We start from the raw sequence: 16,795 nt of genomic DNA, 5'->3' as shown, positions 1-16,795 counted from the left end.
ATCATGGATATGAGGTAAATTAATCATCCAAGCCATGAAATGTAATTTTTATTGAATCATAAATCACTGTCTGCTACTGTCACTGTTTCATTAAACTCATGATGCCAGATTTCACTTGAGTGAATAGGTACTGTTCATTTTACACTTCATACACACATGCACAAGCAATGTCAGTGTTTTTAATGACCTATATTAATTATGTATGTCTTATTGTGTCTGGACGGTAATGTGTTTTACTTAATGCCAATACATTCTTAACCATTTTCTGTTTTAATCCAGTTTATTGTTTTTGATTTTAAAAAAGTGACGCATTTTAAACGCAAGCAGTGAAAATGAACTCAGACATTTGTGTGAGTTCCTCTTTCCAGGCACCTTGATGTGATTCATATGGAGGAGGATTACAATCTGAACCATCTACTTGAATCCTGAAACCAGATTAACAAAACTCATTAAAACAAGCTCCCTGAGAGCAGATGTGTGCATTTTTCCACATCAAGTTTCACAAGGTAACACAAAGTAGCAACAGCACAAAATCTCCTCTTTGTCTCAGACGCATTGTATATAGCAGTGCCGTCTGCTGCTTGGCCCAGATACATCACAGTGTCTGGATACAGCGCAGCAACAAGGCATCTGATCAAAGAGGGTAGGAGAGAGGAAGGGGAGAAGAGGAACAAAGTAGAGACTGTGGAGACAGACAGAGAAAAGTGGTGGAAAACAAAAACACAAAGAATCGCAGAGGGAAAATGGGAACGAGATTAAAACACAGAAAAAGCTGAATTTTTTAAGAGCAATAAAAGGAAAATATCAGAGAGAGAGATAGAGGCCATTTGATGATGTGGGGTGATGCTTGAAGAGGCGCTCTCATTTAGGGAACCAGTAAATCTGGAGAAGAACGAAATCAGGACAAATTTCTTCTGTCTTCTTTCATTTGACTGATTTACTCGATATACAAGTAGGTTATACTTAAACAGCTACATTTCTTTCCAGCAGAAGGAGTTTGGTGTTGATTTCATGAAGGGATAATTCAATGGTGGAATGTCTAACTTGGCACAAAAAGCCACGAGTAATGAGACAGGAATTTATCCCCACTCCTGATATTAGAGGCAGTTTAGTGCAAAGAAAATACCCCAAATCAACTGTTCATATTTCAACACATGCCAAAGGGGGATGTAAAAATAAACAGAACCGCCACTCTCAATATGTACACACATACACACACACACACACACACACACATACATATTCTACATTATTCAGTCCAAATCATATTGAGAATGTACAGATTTAGATGGTAGTCAACACAACACAGTTGTTCCAACAAGAGTAAAAGCAACAGTGTAGGTTTTCTCAAATGTCCAGAATTTCTCTAAATGGAAGGTTGATATCTTCACAATAACACCTGTTTCTTTTCATTATGTACAAGACCTTTTATGTTATATTAAACAATTAAATAATATTTAAACATTGGTGGTGGTTTATTTTTATATCCCAATGGTGGTTTTATTCTGCACTTAGTTTTTTTTCTAAAGGTTTGCTGCAAGAATCCATCTCTTCAAAACACAATAACTTGTTGTTTCATGTAGACTGGAATGTAATTGGCAGAATATTCATGAGATCATTTAAAGTGTACTTGAAATTAGGATCCCACTCAGGTTGAATATCACGTTGCCCACTTTCCTGCAAATATGATTCTAGCCAGGCACAAACATGTGTTTAAAATAATTTGTGCATTTGAGTATGTCAGAAAACAATATGCAAGACTTTATTAAAACTGTTTCTGAAAGGGAATTTATGTCATGGAGAAACAGAATTTTTCAAATAAGAAGCTGGCAGAAAAAATGTCCTTCTCTTCTGGAGGACTTTGAAAGACACCTTGTTTACCTTGCTGTAAACATACAGTTCACGAGGAGCAGATTCTGTGCACATCCCCCCATGTGAAGAGCTGGTGCTGGAATTTAACTTTTGTCACTTCACTTGTGCAGCGGTTTTTAAAAAACTGTTATGCAAGCACCTAGTTCTGTTACAGTGCTACCCTCTAGTGGTTAGCTTAAGTACATGCACCTATAAACAGGACCAATCACTAGATGTTCGGTACCTGCAGCATTTGTTATCAGAGTGGTGCAGAATGAAAAAGTATTGGGAAACAAACAAAGAGTAAATAACTGCTCATCCACCCATGACAAAATATAACTTTCATTTCATTCAGTGTCCTCTGTGGACTGATCTAATCCTGCATCAGAACTCACGGAGCACCATGAGGGAAAGTACCACTGGGCCTCACGCTGACCTTTTTGTGCTTTGTGTTAGAGATATGTGCTCCGGGTCATGAATCCACTTGTTGATATTGTGTGTTTCTAGTTTAAGTTGGCCTGAACATCCCTCTAAACATTTCTCAAATAAGTTAGATGTTACTTTTTTATCCAAGTGTTTTCTTCCTAAAAACACACACATACATATGATGTTGTTTTCTTGATTTCTGGCCATTGAAGTGAATAGTAAAAGATGGCAGTTAGTTTCTTTGGTTGTTTGTGCATTTTACTGATATTAACAACAATGTATTATTATTATCATTATTATTATTAGTAGTAGTAGTAGCTGTAGTAGTAGTAGCAGTAGTACTAGAGGTAACCAAAAGTAGATATTTAATTTAAAATGAATCTGATTTTATTTTATTTTAGATTAGTTTGAGTTCATTTAAATCATTTCAGTCTAATTAAAAAACAAAACAAATCAAAATAGAACAATAAACTTACACACATACATATAAACATTTCATAAAGAAAGAAAGCTCTAATATTACATGACCTGCTCTTTTCGTCCCTTTTTTTATTTCCTTTCTTTTCACAAATCACAAACAATCAATTACACATTTATAGGCATAACATTAATATGACTCAATAAGTTGAAACTGATTTTCTTAAATTGAATGATATTTGAGCAGGATTTTAAAAGATTGTGCAGAGATTTTCACTCCACAAACACACATCTGTTGTAATGTCCTGGTGATTTTATTTGTCTTTACTGGTGGTGGGGACTTTCATAATGTTCCCTGTCACTCAATCCACCCTGCAACCTTGTGAGGTGGCTCCAGTCAGGCGCAGCCAATCAGAGGCCAGGGACCGCTCCCCAGGCCCTCCTTTGCCGGCACGCCATTGGTTGAAGTCTAATACATGATGGCGTTATGGGCGGAGCGTGCAGGCTGCAGTTATGTGATGATCCACTGCTGCATCTGAAGAGACGAGCAGCTTGTTCCACTCCGAGTGTGACTTCACAGGTGAGTACACACACACATCATCATACTGCACATACAACATGTAATACATGTAACGTATTATTAGTATTAGTATTATGTGGAGACACTGTTATGTTGCAGCAAACAGAGGGTGTCGCTCGTTCTGTTCCTGGTGGTTAGTTCACGGACATTTAGAAAGTGAAACGGTGCCAAAAGTCACGCTGTTGAACATGTACATATTTATTTAACTGAAGCTCAACTCAGCGGGTTGCTCCCTCCTCCCCCTCCTCTTCCTCCTCTTCTTCTCCTCTTGTTATATCTGCTGCTGGAAAAAACAACCAGGCTGCATATGGACATGTTGGATAAGAGGCGGATGTTGCTGCAGAAGAATAGGGTCAGCACGTTCAGACAACCTGAGGAGATGTAGTAGTGCATGTGTACACAGGCAACTGGACGGGCTTGTATTTCTTCAAACAGCAAATACTGAACATGACTTGAGAGTCTTCACATATTCATGATATGCAGATGAAGAGAACAACCCGTTTGCATTATATATTAATATGGGAGTGTGTGCAAGTATATATGATTACATGTATTTTAGTTAATAAATGGTAAATATGGTGGTATCAGTCTGTCCAGATTCAGTTGTATAAATGAGCCAGGTCAAGCTGCTTTTGTGTACAAAGTGCAGTGTGTCACTGCATAACTGACTCACCCTGATCATTTTGTCCTTCACCAGAGATGAACGGTGCAATGGCCATGGAGGCCACCAGGAGGCGAGCTCAGCCCAGTGCCAATGGGAAAACATCTGAAGAGGAGGAGCAGCCAGCACAGTGGGGGAGAGCATGGTGAGTTGATATGACACAGGCTGCTATAGGGCTGGTTTCCCATCAAAAATGCATCAGCCAAAGGGTTCACACCGAGTATAAAGCGTCACAAAACTCATCAGGATTCATGAATACCTTAAAGATTTGTGCCAATCTCAAGTAAATGTTGTGGAATTTCCACAGGATATGTGAAAATGAGAGGAACCTGAACATCTGCACAAACCTTCAGAGGAGTCATTCTGTAGCTGTTGATTTATGAAGGACTGACCGACAAACACTGACATAACCAAATACAGTACATGCTGCTATACATATCTGTATGGGTATGACAGGCAAGAGATGAGCTTAAAGGTAGACCGCTAATGAAACTGTATGCAAATTTCATTTCATGATTACAGCAACTGAGATGATGATAGCAATCAGAATGATCATGATATTGTAATAATGTGCTGAAAATGGGCAAAAAGTACTGGAAGAAATTTTATTCTAAATATTATAAGGATTGTAACATTGTTATTCTCACTCACTCAGTTTATTTTTTCTTAATCTCTCTTATTATTAACCTGAATGCTTGTCTTTGCAGTTTAAATTGTAACTTACCTATGTTAACTAAGTTTCCTGATGCCTAACACCACTTCCATCCCAAGTGGTTCGAACCACACAGCCGGCTGGTGTTGAGACAGCCAGAGCTAAAACATATCTGAGGAGCACAGTGGTCTTGAGCCGTATGACCCACTGGCACAGGCAGCTGTATTAGCCAGTGGGTCAAACAAACAGTGTGTCCGTAGACAGCTGCGGCTAAAGAAACCGTTTCTTAGGACATGGAGGGGCACGAGAGGATGGGGGACGTCTCTGAGCGGTAGATGATTTAGTGGTTTAGGGGCTTGGTTTTAACATAGACTTAAAACCATACCTCCACCTTTGATTGGAGGGTGTAAACCTTTCAAAACTATATATGATTGTCATGAAATCGTGACATTCCAATCTGTTGACTCTACGTAAACTTCAAACAATCCAAGATGGCTTAAAACGGTGTTATGAACAAAGTAAAAAATATTTAATTTATGTGATAATAAATGTGATTTTAAAACCAATATTAATGTACTTCATCAAAGAGTAGTTTACGATTCAAAAAGCATAGAAGTGTGCTGTATCTCTGTCTATCACTGAATAGCGTTTTCACTTAAAGCTGGTTGTTTTGTTGTTTTTCCTGGCAACAGAGGTGTACTAACATTATCTCAGGACTATATTGTGCAGCATGCTGGTAGTTAAATGTTATTTGTAATACTCTCATGCTTTTCTTGCTATGACAGTCAAAAAGGTCAGAATTGTCCGGTGTAACAAAGTTCTGTTTAATACACAGTGTCTACCGAACACTTAGAGATGTGTTTTTGTGTGATGGATTCAAACTGAAATGTTGCACTCATTTGTTCAGTACATTGTCTTTATACTGTATTTGTTTGTTGTTCTGTGACTCGTCCTCAGGGAGGTGGACTGGTTTTCCCTGATTGCCGTGATCGGCCTCCTTTGCTTTGCCCCCTTCATTGTCTTTTACTTTGTGATGGCGTGTGATCAGTACCAGTGCTCCATCAGCCAGCCTCTTGTTGATCTGTTCAATAAAGAGACCACCTTGCTCTCCATGTGGGCCCACGCATCCTCCTTCAGCTGGACAGCTGCCAAGATATATGCAATCTGGGTGGGCTTCCAGGTAAGAGACAGGAGTGAACTCAAAGTAGGAAAGAATAAATAGGCAATGCATGGCAGTGAAAAGACAGAGTGGACCTTGCTGTAACCAAAATGCAGAAAATGCAAATCAGCTAAAACAAGTTCTGTTTGTCCATCAGGTGATCCTGTACATGTGTGTTCCCGATGTTGTCCATAAGTTTATTCCTGGCTATGTTGGTGGAGTGCAGGATGGAGCACGAACTCCTGCTGGTAATAAACACACACAAACCATGCTAATCAGTCCAACATATGTTTTAACTGGAGGGAGGCTTGGAGAGTGCATACGTCTGTCAGGGATAAAAACCTCACTTGCCATGTTAAAGACAGTGCAAAAATATCCTGAATTTGCCCAGCACTGTTATGAACAGACATTCTCTACAAATATGAACATCTGTGATTTCAGACTTTCTGAGCTCATAATTTGTGACAGACGTAGTTTGACAGATTTTCTGCAGTCCGGTTCATTTCTGCAGTAAAGACGTCAGGAGAAGCGAAGAACTCGTTTTCACTCCTCGTGAATTGATTTCTTCTGAGACGTGACAGCAGCATTCCGTGACTGCAGGTGTAACGGGATAAAACAAACTCTTTAAAGGCGGATGAACTCTGGTAGACTTACTATAGAGTATTAAGTATTAAAATACTCGCTGGCCGAGCAACATAAGTTCGCAACATATAACCCACAATAACTGTCTCCATTAAAAATGAATATCTGTTGTAATGAATGAGGGCACAAGTGTCTGTGCTAAGTTATATTAGAGTCATTACAGTATCTGCTGTCTCTAGAGCAGTAGAGAACTCTCATCATAGTATTTCTGTTCACTCGGATGGATGAGGAGTCTTATTGGCAGAGTTGTAGCGATGCGAAAACTACAACGCCTGTATTCTACATTTATGTGCAGCCTCCTCATAATGCACCCACATGACATGTAGACGTTTATTTATTTGAGAACTTTTTTTTACAAGGTTATAAGTTACTATGCTCAAGAAATATATTTTTAAAAAAAGATGAGTTATCTGTGGATTTTCACTCATACTCAAAATACCAGTTGCTTATTATATTGCAAATCGAAATATTGTCCACGATAATCACAATATGACTTTTTCAAACTTTACAAATTTTGCAGCCCGAGAAGAGAGGATGATAAACAAATGGCAATGAAAACATACCTTCTTAGTTGAGACCTAGAGTATTAAAGCCATCTGATTTAGTGCTTTGGAGCATCTGATCAAATATTGTTGTCATAAAACAATTCTTAATTAAAAATACATGATTGACATTCATTATAATAGTAGTGTATAGCTAATACCTCCTAAAAATCCACCTTCCTGTGTTGTTTCCTAGGCCTGATCAACAAGTATGAGATCAATGGGCTGCAGTGCTGGCTGATCACTCATGTCCTGTGGATTGCCAATGCCCACTATCTCCATTGGTTTTCTCCCACCATCATCTTCGACAACTGGATCCCTCTGATGTGGTGTGCCAACATACTGGGCTATGCTGTTTCTACCTTTGCTTTCGTAAAGGCCCACTTCTTCCCCACCAACTCTCAGGACTGGTGAGTATTGATGCTGATAGGGCAGGATGACTCCAGCACTCACAACAGTAAAATAAAAATCTATGTCTTCTCAATACTTTATAAAATCTTTAAACTCATCGTTAAACTAGTTTGCATTGATACATAACTTTATCCACTTGTCTTCCTCCCTGTTTACTTTGTACTTTGACAGCAAGTTCACAGGGAACATATTCTACAACTACATGATGGGCATCGAGTTCAACCCACGCATTGGCAAATGGTTTGACTTCAAGTTGTTCTTCAATGGCCGACCCGGCATTGTAGCCTGGACCCTCATCAATCTGTCCTACATGGCCAAGCAGCAAGAGCTGTACGGCCAAGTCACCAACTCTATGATTCTGGTCAATGTACTGCAGGTAAGTTCTGAGGAATTTTTGTCCATCCTGTCTAATTCCACACACACTCCCTTCTCTCCAAGCAGTACCCAAGGTCAGGTTATAGATAAAGGACCAACTAAGTACATTGTAGTGTCTACGTTCATGGACTTTCACATCTAATTCAGATGCCCCACACAGAGAGGCATCAACTTCAACTCTCACCAACTTTAACTCTTTTTTGTATCTCACCAGTGGTAAGACGTAAGGACCCAACATGATTTAGGAATGCATACCTTAGGCTAACTATCCAATAAGATGTGAACACCTACATGTAACATAGAGAGTGACAGCAATTCAGCCATTCATTGATGTGCTTTTATACTGGGTGATGCAAGTAGAGGAAGATATATGGGGATGCTGTGGGAGACATCTTCAGACTTGGGGGTGACAATTGCTCATGTTACTCTGTTAGCGTTTGTATATTGTTCCTTGATGCATGAAGTCTACATTCCAATCTTTAAGCTGCTGCCTGAGTTCTCCTTTCACCAGCTTCCAGAAAACTGTAAGGATGAGTGAGGACGATATTTAGTAAATATATTTAGTATAAAGGTGTCTAACCCACGTTTGTGTAATAATCCTGTGGAAGCTTTGTCATGGAAGACACTGAAGATGAACGTAACCATAGGCTGTAGATAATGATGGATGACGTGTCTCCACTTATTCCCATTGTACCAAAGTAGCTCAAATAATCCCGGACACAGGAGCCGGCATCTTGCGATGGTTGTAATTTGAATCCAGTCTGCACAGTGGTGATCATGTAGTGGGTTAGTGGTGTCAGGCATCTCACCCATACACACAATCAACTTATTGCAAATCAGGCTCAGCTGTCAATCTTAATGTTCCCCCCCGTTTTTATAGCATCAAATAACTAATTAAAACCAAACTTATCAGAAAAAAATAAACACTTGAAAATAGATTAGTGTAATAAGAACAACCTAAATTCACAGCAATTTTGACTTCTTAGTTTGGTCCATGTCCCATCCACCAACATGGAGGAGGCATGGAGTAGAAGTGAGCTGGATTGAAGCCTATCTGTACATACACTCTATGAGCTCAACTTAATCTTAACTTCTTATCTTGGCTTTGAGTCTTTGACCTTAATCATGTGTAATTAACCAGTTGTTTATAATGTAATGTTATCTCACCTAGGTGTGGAGTGTTTGCTTATCCTCCCCAACTCATCTTACATTTGCCACTAAATGTTGAATGTTGAAGATCATTGAGATGGAGGACACTGCTCAGTTAGTCAGTAGACTAGTCAGTTCATACTAACTTTATTATGGTGTTGTCTGTGTTTTCTCGTAGGCCATTTATGTGTTGGATTTCTTCTGGAACGAGGCTTGGTACCTGAAAACCATTGACATCTGCCATGACCACTTTGGATGGTATCTGGGCTGGGGAGACTGTGTGTGGCTACCATACCTCTACACACTGCAGGTAACAACCATACACTACATTTGTTAACACAGACACAGTTATAACACTGATGTCACATATTTAGTGATTCTCAACTGCATCTTGTGTAAATACCTGTCTGATATCAGGGAAACAGGTTATTTAAGAGTGAGATGATATCACAATGCAAAACTTTAATGTTGATTTGTAGTTGAATCGAAGTTGAATCTTGTGTATCCACCCGAGCCTTTAAATTTAAGCATCTACACAAAAGTACATTTATGCATGTAGTTTACATCACACATTATAGATGAATTAAGCAATAATGAGTGTAAATACATGTGTTTCTGTCTCTCCAGGGTCTGTACCTGGTGTACCACCCAGTCCAGCTTTCTAACACCCATGCCCTGGCTGTCCTCCTGCTGGGCCTTGTCGGGTATTACATCTTCCGCTCCACCAACCACCAGAAGGACCTGTTCCGCCGCACAGAGGGAACCTGCTCCATCTGGGGGCGCAAGCCAACGTACATCGAGTGCTCATACTACTCCGCAGACGGTGGCCTTCACCACAGCAAGCTCCTGACCTCTGGCTTCTGGGGCGTGGCCCGGCACTTAAACTACACAGGCGACCTGATGGGCTCTCTGGCCTACTGTGCTGCCTGTGGCTTTAGCCACATTCTGCCCTACTTCTACATCGTTTACATGACCATCCTGCTAGTGCACCGCTGTGTGCGTGACGAGCACCGCTGCAGCAGCAAGTACGGCAAGGACTGGAAACGCTACACAGATGCTGTGCCTTATCGGCTGATTCCTGGAGTGTTTTAGAGAGGAGGAGGGCGAGAGGGAGGGATTAGGGAACATTATGTACACCTATTGAAATGGGGTGGCAAGAAAAACAGGTATGTGTGTGTTTTATTCATATCAAGAACTCACAACACCTATTCTTAACATACATACTGTCATTTGAATACAGCTCTCATGTGTTCTCATCACTGCTGTATGTACATAGAGGTACAGTACAGTTTATTTTGTCTGCCTTGGTAAAGGCAGTTTGATGAACTACTCTGCTGCTTTCTACTGTGGCTGGGAAGTCTTACACGAACACATTAATGGATAACACAAACGTAAAAGCCTAAACACAACTACAGAAGCCACGCAACAAAAACAAAACCACAGCGGAAGGGAGTTAGCAGATGTTGACAATGAAATGAGCAGAGTTACTTTAAAATGTAGTGGTTGTCTATCTGAGGTGTTCCAGTACAGGTGCTGGAAGCACCTTGAAAGAGCTAAGATGTTTGTGTTCTTCCTTTTTGGGTGCTCCAAGCATCCGTACCTGTGTTTTCCATTAATGTGCTTGTGTGAGATGTCTCGGTCACTGTAGTTTTCTTCATGCAATGACAACTAGCACAGTTAAGCTCATTTTTAAAAGCTCTACAATATTTTTTTTTATGAGACAAAGCACAATTTGAACCAGTTTAAGCTAAAATCATTCCTAGCAACAGAACCACTTCTGTAGTAGATTACACAACACTGTGACATTCCCATAATATAACTTGATATTGGTTATATGTTAACTTGATTAATTAATTAGTCAAGTTAATAAGAGAAATAATAATATAAAGTTATTTTACAGTTTGAAACTCATTCATCAAGACATGATCAAAACATGACTGGTTCCAGTTTCTAAAATGAGAATTAAGTGTCTCTTTGCACTCAGGAATGCTATGATACAGATATTTCATTGCTTTAGCTAATTATAATTAAATGACTAATCCCAATAAAAGCTGATGAAGGTTATCCTCTACTGACCTAAAGGAACAAAAGGACTGTTGGCTCCACTGACTGGACCTGCCTCATAAAAAAGTGATCTAATATTTGTGTTGTCTGAGACCTTGAACTTATTCACAGTTATCTGTTTGTCTTGTTGAGTTTCTCTCTCTGTGGTTGAGAGAACATGTTCACATGAATCAGGTTTGTTATCGACAGGACAAGGATTTATTGTCATTTATAATCATCAGTTTCAGTTCCAACTGATGAGCTGACCAAATACTGTGTTGATTAAAAAAACTTTCTGCATTTTATATCTCAACAACACATCTGTTTGCTTTGGTTTTACTGCCTCACATCTCACCTTTCTTTTAGTGATGAAATAACAAATAAAAATTGAATTTTTGTTATGAATAACAAGTGTTTTGGTACTTCTTGAAATTTCAACTCAACCATTCTAGCAATGTCTGATATTCTACATTTCAATGAAACATTGCAGGAGTGGTCAGAATCTGGAATTCGTAATTATTTGTATCAGTGGAAAAATATTATCATTGAATTAATATGTCCCTATGATCCTGTATATGTTGGGGAATGTGAGGGTCTTAGTGACTCACTCAGTGACAATAATACATGTATAATAGCATCGAAAGGTAACAGCACCTCATACGACTGTATTTGTCAGTGTGCTTTTTATGTTTAACACAAGGGGGCAGCATAGCCAATGCCTGTGATCAGTCAGCTATAGAGAGATGTATTTGTAACATTGGGTTAATTCCAAAAGGAAGCTTAAAGGGATAGTTCACCCAAAAAATCACTCATTATCTACTCACCACTGTGCTGATGGAGGGGTAGGTGAAGTGTTTGAGTCCACAAAACCCTTCTGGCGTCTCAGGGGTAAACAGCGTTGCAGCCAAATCCAATACGATTGAAGTAACTGGTGACTTGTTCAAACGTAATAAAACAACAGTAAAATACATAAAATGCCTCCATACTGCATGTGTGGTGTCATCAAAGTGTTTGTAAGCCCCGAAATTCAAATTTGACTCGAAACAAGGTCATTTACTCCTGTTTTTAGCCTAAACGTCCTCTGATATCCACACACGAACGTGGCTCCAGAGGAGGATATCTGAGGACATTTTTGGTTTGAAGTCAGAATAATGCACGGGTTCGACTTTATCCTTGAACTTGAAACACAAATCTCCCAGGTCACACAGTAAGCAAGCTCAATTTTGGTCTCATTGGAACATAGAAGCTTCTTCAAAATATCTCTTTTCCAATTTCACATAAAGCTACTGCTGGAGGAGCATCGTTTCCCAGTGTCTGTATCCACAGCCTCTCCTGTCAAACCCCTTCAGAGATGTTGAAGGTCTCTTGGCGGTGTCGCTGGCTGATAACCTTCGTGCCTGCTCCCTCAGGGTCTGAGGATGAGGCAGAGCAAGTTTTTTGTATTTAGATTATTAACTTAGTATTCAATTTAAAATTAAAGGAATTCAAGATTTAATTATATTTTGAGTCAATAACACCAGACAGCATAGTCACTTGAACATTTCACAAAGAAAGCTGAAGAAATGTCTGTTTTTAGACAGAGGGAATGCCACTAGACTTATGTGGCTAATGTCAAAACAGAAATGTGGCCTAATTAATATCCACATCCAGAAGTGTCATTCAAGAAATGCTGCAGGTGAGGTTAAAGACAATTGAAAGAGAACAAATTTATAGTATGGAAAACCTGCTCTCTCTCTTAGTTTTTATCTCCCACACACACACACACACACACACACACACACACACACACACACACACACACACACACACACACACACCAGTTTCCACTGGCAGCAAACTGGCAAAGCTAATTCCTTTCTGAGGCTTGTCTGACATTTACTGTATGTTCCCAGCCCATCACCAGTCCTTGGCACACAGTCACATTTCCACACCCCAGCTCCATCTGCACACCTCCCATTTCCCCATTCACACCGTCATTAACATCACATTCACAACTGTGGATTAGCAGGTTAGCTGAACGTGCTGTTACTGGAAGATTGCTGTTGGTGGAGACTGTGTGTGTGTGTGTGTGTGTGTGTGTGTGTGTGCTGCTGTGCGTGTGTGTGCGTGTGTGTGATAGGATGGTGTCTTGAATTGTACATGCACTGGTGAGTGTGTGTTAAAAAAAATTCAATATGTGGTGCCTGTGGCTCAGGAGGAAGAGTGTCTTGTTCACTAATCAGATCGACAGTGGTTAGATTCCCGGCTGCTCCAGTCAACCTTTCCATTGTCCTTGGGCCTGAGACTGAACCACAAATTGTACCAATCAAGACTAGACTGTATATAAATACAGACCATGCCATGCCACTTTTTTAGAACCATTCATCAACCCTGACCTCCTCCCTCTGTGGACCTGACATGACACTGCTGGGACACATATAGGTCACATTTACACCCATCTGCTATCCTGAGGTTTGAAAGAAACACAAGGTTCGACCCATGACCCCTTGGTGGTTGTAACTGTTCAAACAAGTACTTTGCAGGCCAAAGTGGAGAAGGGTTCCATGTGAACAGCAGTTGAACATGGGTCAGTGGGTCCTTAGAGTGTGTCCATGGTCGTTGATGCTGATGAATTCAACCCCCACTCACACATTGCTAGTGCAACCATCAGCCATGGGACATTTTATAAAAAAACATTCTGAAGTATAAGATCTTTTTTGGAGTGCAGATCTGTAACAGAGCTGACGGTCTGTGGCTTATCCAACTCTTATCCTCTCATTGCTCTTATCCTCCATTGAAAACCACAAATCATGAGCTATGTTTTCTTATTTTTTGTCATGTGATGCCACTGTGCTGTTACTATTGTCAACTGCGTATCAAAACGCCTTTGCTTTATTCCATGTACTTGTAAACTCAAAATTACAGTGCCAGTGTTTGTGATATAAGTAAACACATCATCCATCATCTCATGTAAGAGTTTTTGAACAATAATGGAGCTCTGAGACACAGATAAAACAGCCTGAATGGCCTTGGATGGATCAGAAGGTCATCAGCAAGAGTGACAACAGGTTTGCTCGATCAGGTCTCTGAGGAAGGAAGGGCTGGGCAGACTCAACGTGACAGAGAATGGGTGAAGTGCTGCATTGGATTACATTTTTAGTCAGGACGTTGTATTTATCTTTTGTATTTTTGCAGATAGATTGAATTGTGAGGACAGCAGAAGCCCAGAGTCCAAACTTGGTCTTATGTTGCCTGTGGTTTCTACTTGTCTTTCTGTTTAGCTCACCCTATACTTTGCAGCTTGCTGTGATGCTGCAGATTTTTCCGTATCTTATATGTTTTACTTATGACTGGATTGAGGATGTCTGAGGTGACGTTGTTTACCCAGATAATGTACTGTACCAACTCATGTTTTCAGAGTTGGTTTACTGTGTCCCAATGTTGGATAAAGCACAGATTGTTAGAAAGTACACTAATATTAAACATAATTATTCAAGATACATGTTTAAAAGTGTTACCTTTATTATAACAAGCATTAGGCCAACCAGGCTTTGAAACACAGATACAAAATATGATGGTAGTGTTTACAAGTTGAACCTTTACTTACAATTTCTATGACCAGGCAAGTTTTTAATGCCAAAAACACTGGTAAGATGTACTGGAATATGATTGGCATCCCTTCAGATCCATGTATGGTTGTAAGTTTGAGACTTGATTAGTGTTGATTTAGTTTTGGTGAAAATAGTTCATTTGTTTAAGCCTCATTTTAGTCGATTGCTTTTGTTGGGTTCTGTTACGTCCCCAAGCTGGTCGAGGGGCTAGATACTGTAAGTGACATAAAACCAGATGAAGGATTTTAGGAGTCAGGGGTGACAATCTTTCAGTTGTTTTATTGCCAGTACGAAGCACAAAGTCAAACAAAGTCTAACAATAACAAACAGAAGCTACAGAGAATAAAAATTAAATTCTTTACTTCAGTCCTGTTTCTCTTAAAAAATGAATTTAAAGATGATGTATATTCTTTGATGTCTTTCCTAACAAATGTTTTAATGCAATATTTAGCTTTTCGTCTTTTAATCCTGATATTAATTCCCTTCTTTGTTCATTATACACTGCTCAACAAAATGAAGGGAACACTTAATCGTCACAGTATAACAGCAAGTCAGTTAAACTTCAGGGATATCAATCCATCCATTTAGGAAGCACAAGTGATAATGAATCAGTTTTACTTGCTTTAGTGCAAATTAAAGTGACAATGGCACATCCATTCGCGCAGAAGAAGATTTGCTTTGTCTCCCAGCACAGTCTCAAGAGCATGAAAAGATACCAGGAGACCGGCCGTTACGCAAGGAGACCTGGGCAGGGCTGTAGAAGGGCATCAACCGAGCAGCAGGACCGGTATCTGCTCCTTTGTGCGAAGAGGAACAGGAGGAGCACTGCCAGAGCCCTACAAAATGACCTCCAGTAGGCTCCTGGTGTTCATGTTTCTGTCAGAAACAGACTCCGTGAGGGTGGGATGTGGGCCCAACGTCCTCTAGTGGGACCTGTGCTCACAGCCCAGCACCATGCGGCTTGATTGACATATGCCAGAGAACACCAGAATTGGCAGGTCCGCCATTGGTGCCCCGTTCTCTTCACAGATGAGAGCTGGTTCACACTGAGCACCTGTGACAGGCGTGAAAGAGTCTGGAGACGCTGTGGTGAACGTTATGCTGCCTGTACCACCATCCAGCATGACTGGTTTGGCGGTGAGTCTGTGATGGTCTCGGAAGGCATATCCTTGGAGGGTCACACAGACCTCCATGTCATAGCCAACAGTTCCCTGACTGCTGTTAGGTACCGGGATGAAATCCTCATATAGATTGCCAGACCTTATGCTGGTGCAGTGGGCCCTGGGTTCCTCCTGGTGCAGGACAATGCCTGGGCTCATGTGGCCAGAGTGTGTAGGCAGTTCCTCGATGACAAAGGCATTGATTCCATAGATTGGCCCTCTTGTTCCCCTGACCTAAATCCAATTGAGCACCTATGGTACATTATGTATCGTGCATCCGACGCCGCCAAGTACCGCCACAGACTGTGCAGGAGCTCACTGATGCCCTGATCCAGAAGATCCCCCAGGACACCATCCGCCAACTCAGGCAAAGCCGGTGCCAATGATGTTCCAGAACCTCCTTAGGAAATCATTGGACAGACCATCGATTCCAGGTGCTCATCCTGATGCCATCTAGTTAACAGCATCCGTCAACTCCTCTAGAGTCCAGAATGTCTTTCTCCTCAAGGCTAAGTTGAGGTAGTCCCTGCAGCAGCTCCTCACGGCACTCCATGCTGCATGGTTCTGCACCAAAGAGGTCAGTGTAAAAATCCGATGCATGGCTCCTCATTTCGCCTGGGCTGGTGGGTGCTCTGCCTCCTGGGAGTCTAAGGCAGGTCAGCTGTTAAGCAGTTGGAGCATTCATGTCTATTAGATGGAGGAAACGAGACCTGACCAGAGCTCTCTTAACCCTCTCCTGCAGGTAGGAGCTCAATTTCATCTTTTTTTTCCTGCAGTAGACCTTCTCCTGTGGTGGTATCTGTAGATAATCCCTCTTCAATGTTTTTAATTCTGAACACTAGTTCCTGAATAACTGCCTTAGTTCTGACAGTGGAGTGGGAGGTGATTTTAATCCATAGTGTCGTTTTTGTATTTAGCTTTTTATCATACTAATTCTTATTCTTTTTATTCAGACCAGTAATTCAATATAACTGATATTACACAGTCAAGTGACTTTTTGTTATTCCTGGTCACTTTATTAGGCACACTTTTAAAATCAAATTAATGACTTTATTGCTTTGTCATATACAATTTGTAAAGGTATAATTAATGGTTAAAAGCTAAAAGGTTATAAAGTTATATTAAAGTGCAGAACTA

The 16,795-nt window shown here is 40.4% G+C and overlaps 1 protein-coding gene across 1 annotated transcript; it reads left to right on the top strand.

Moving 5' to 3' along the window:
* Positions 1-3,177: 3,177 nt before the first annotated feature.
* Positions 3,178-11,316, top strand: dhcr7 (7-dehydrocholesterol reductase). Its single transcript, XM_035163011.2, has 8 exons — positions 3,178-3,274; positions 3,972-4,080; positions 5,545-5,767; positions 5,904-5,994; positions 7,127-7,340; positions 7,513-7,717; positions 9,044-9,175; positions 9,493-11,316. The coding sequence occupies exons 2-8, from the start codon at positions 3,974-3,976 to the stop codon at positions 9,955-9,957; spliced, it is 1,437 nt and encodes a 478-aa protein (XP_035018902.1). The 5' UTR covers positions 3,178-3,274; positions 3,972-3,973; the 3' UTR covers positions 9,958-11,316.
* Positions 11,317-16,795: the final 5,479 nt, after the last annotated feature.

The sequence above is a fragment of the Hippoglossus stenolepis genome, chromosome 1 (assembly GCF_022539355.2).
Source record: "Hippoglossus stenolepis isolate QCI-W04-F060 chromosome 1, HSTE1.2, whole genome shotgun sequence".
Classification (NCBI taxonomy): domain Eukaryota; kingdom Metazoa; phylum Chordata; class Actinopteri; order Pleuronectiformes; family Pleuronectidae; genus Hippoglossus; species Hippoglossus stenolepis.
The sequence above is the reverse complement of the archived record's forward strand: the minus strand, read 5'-3'. Positions and strand labels throughout refer to the sequence as shown.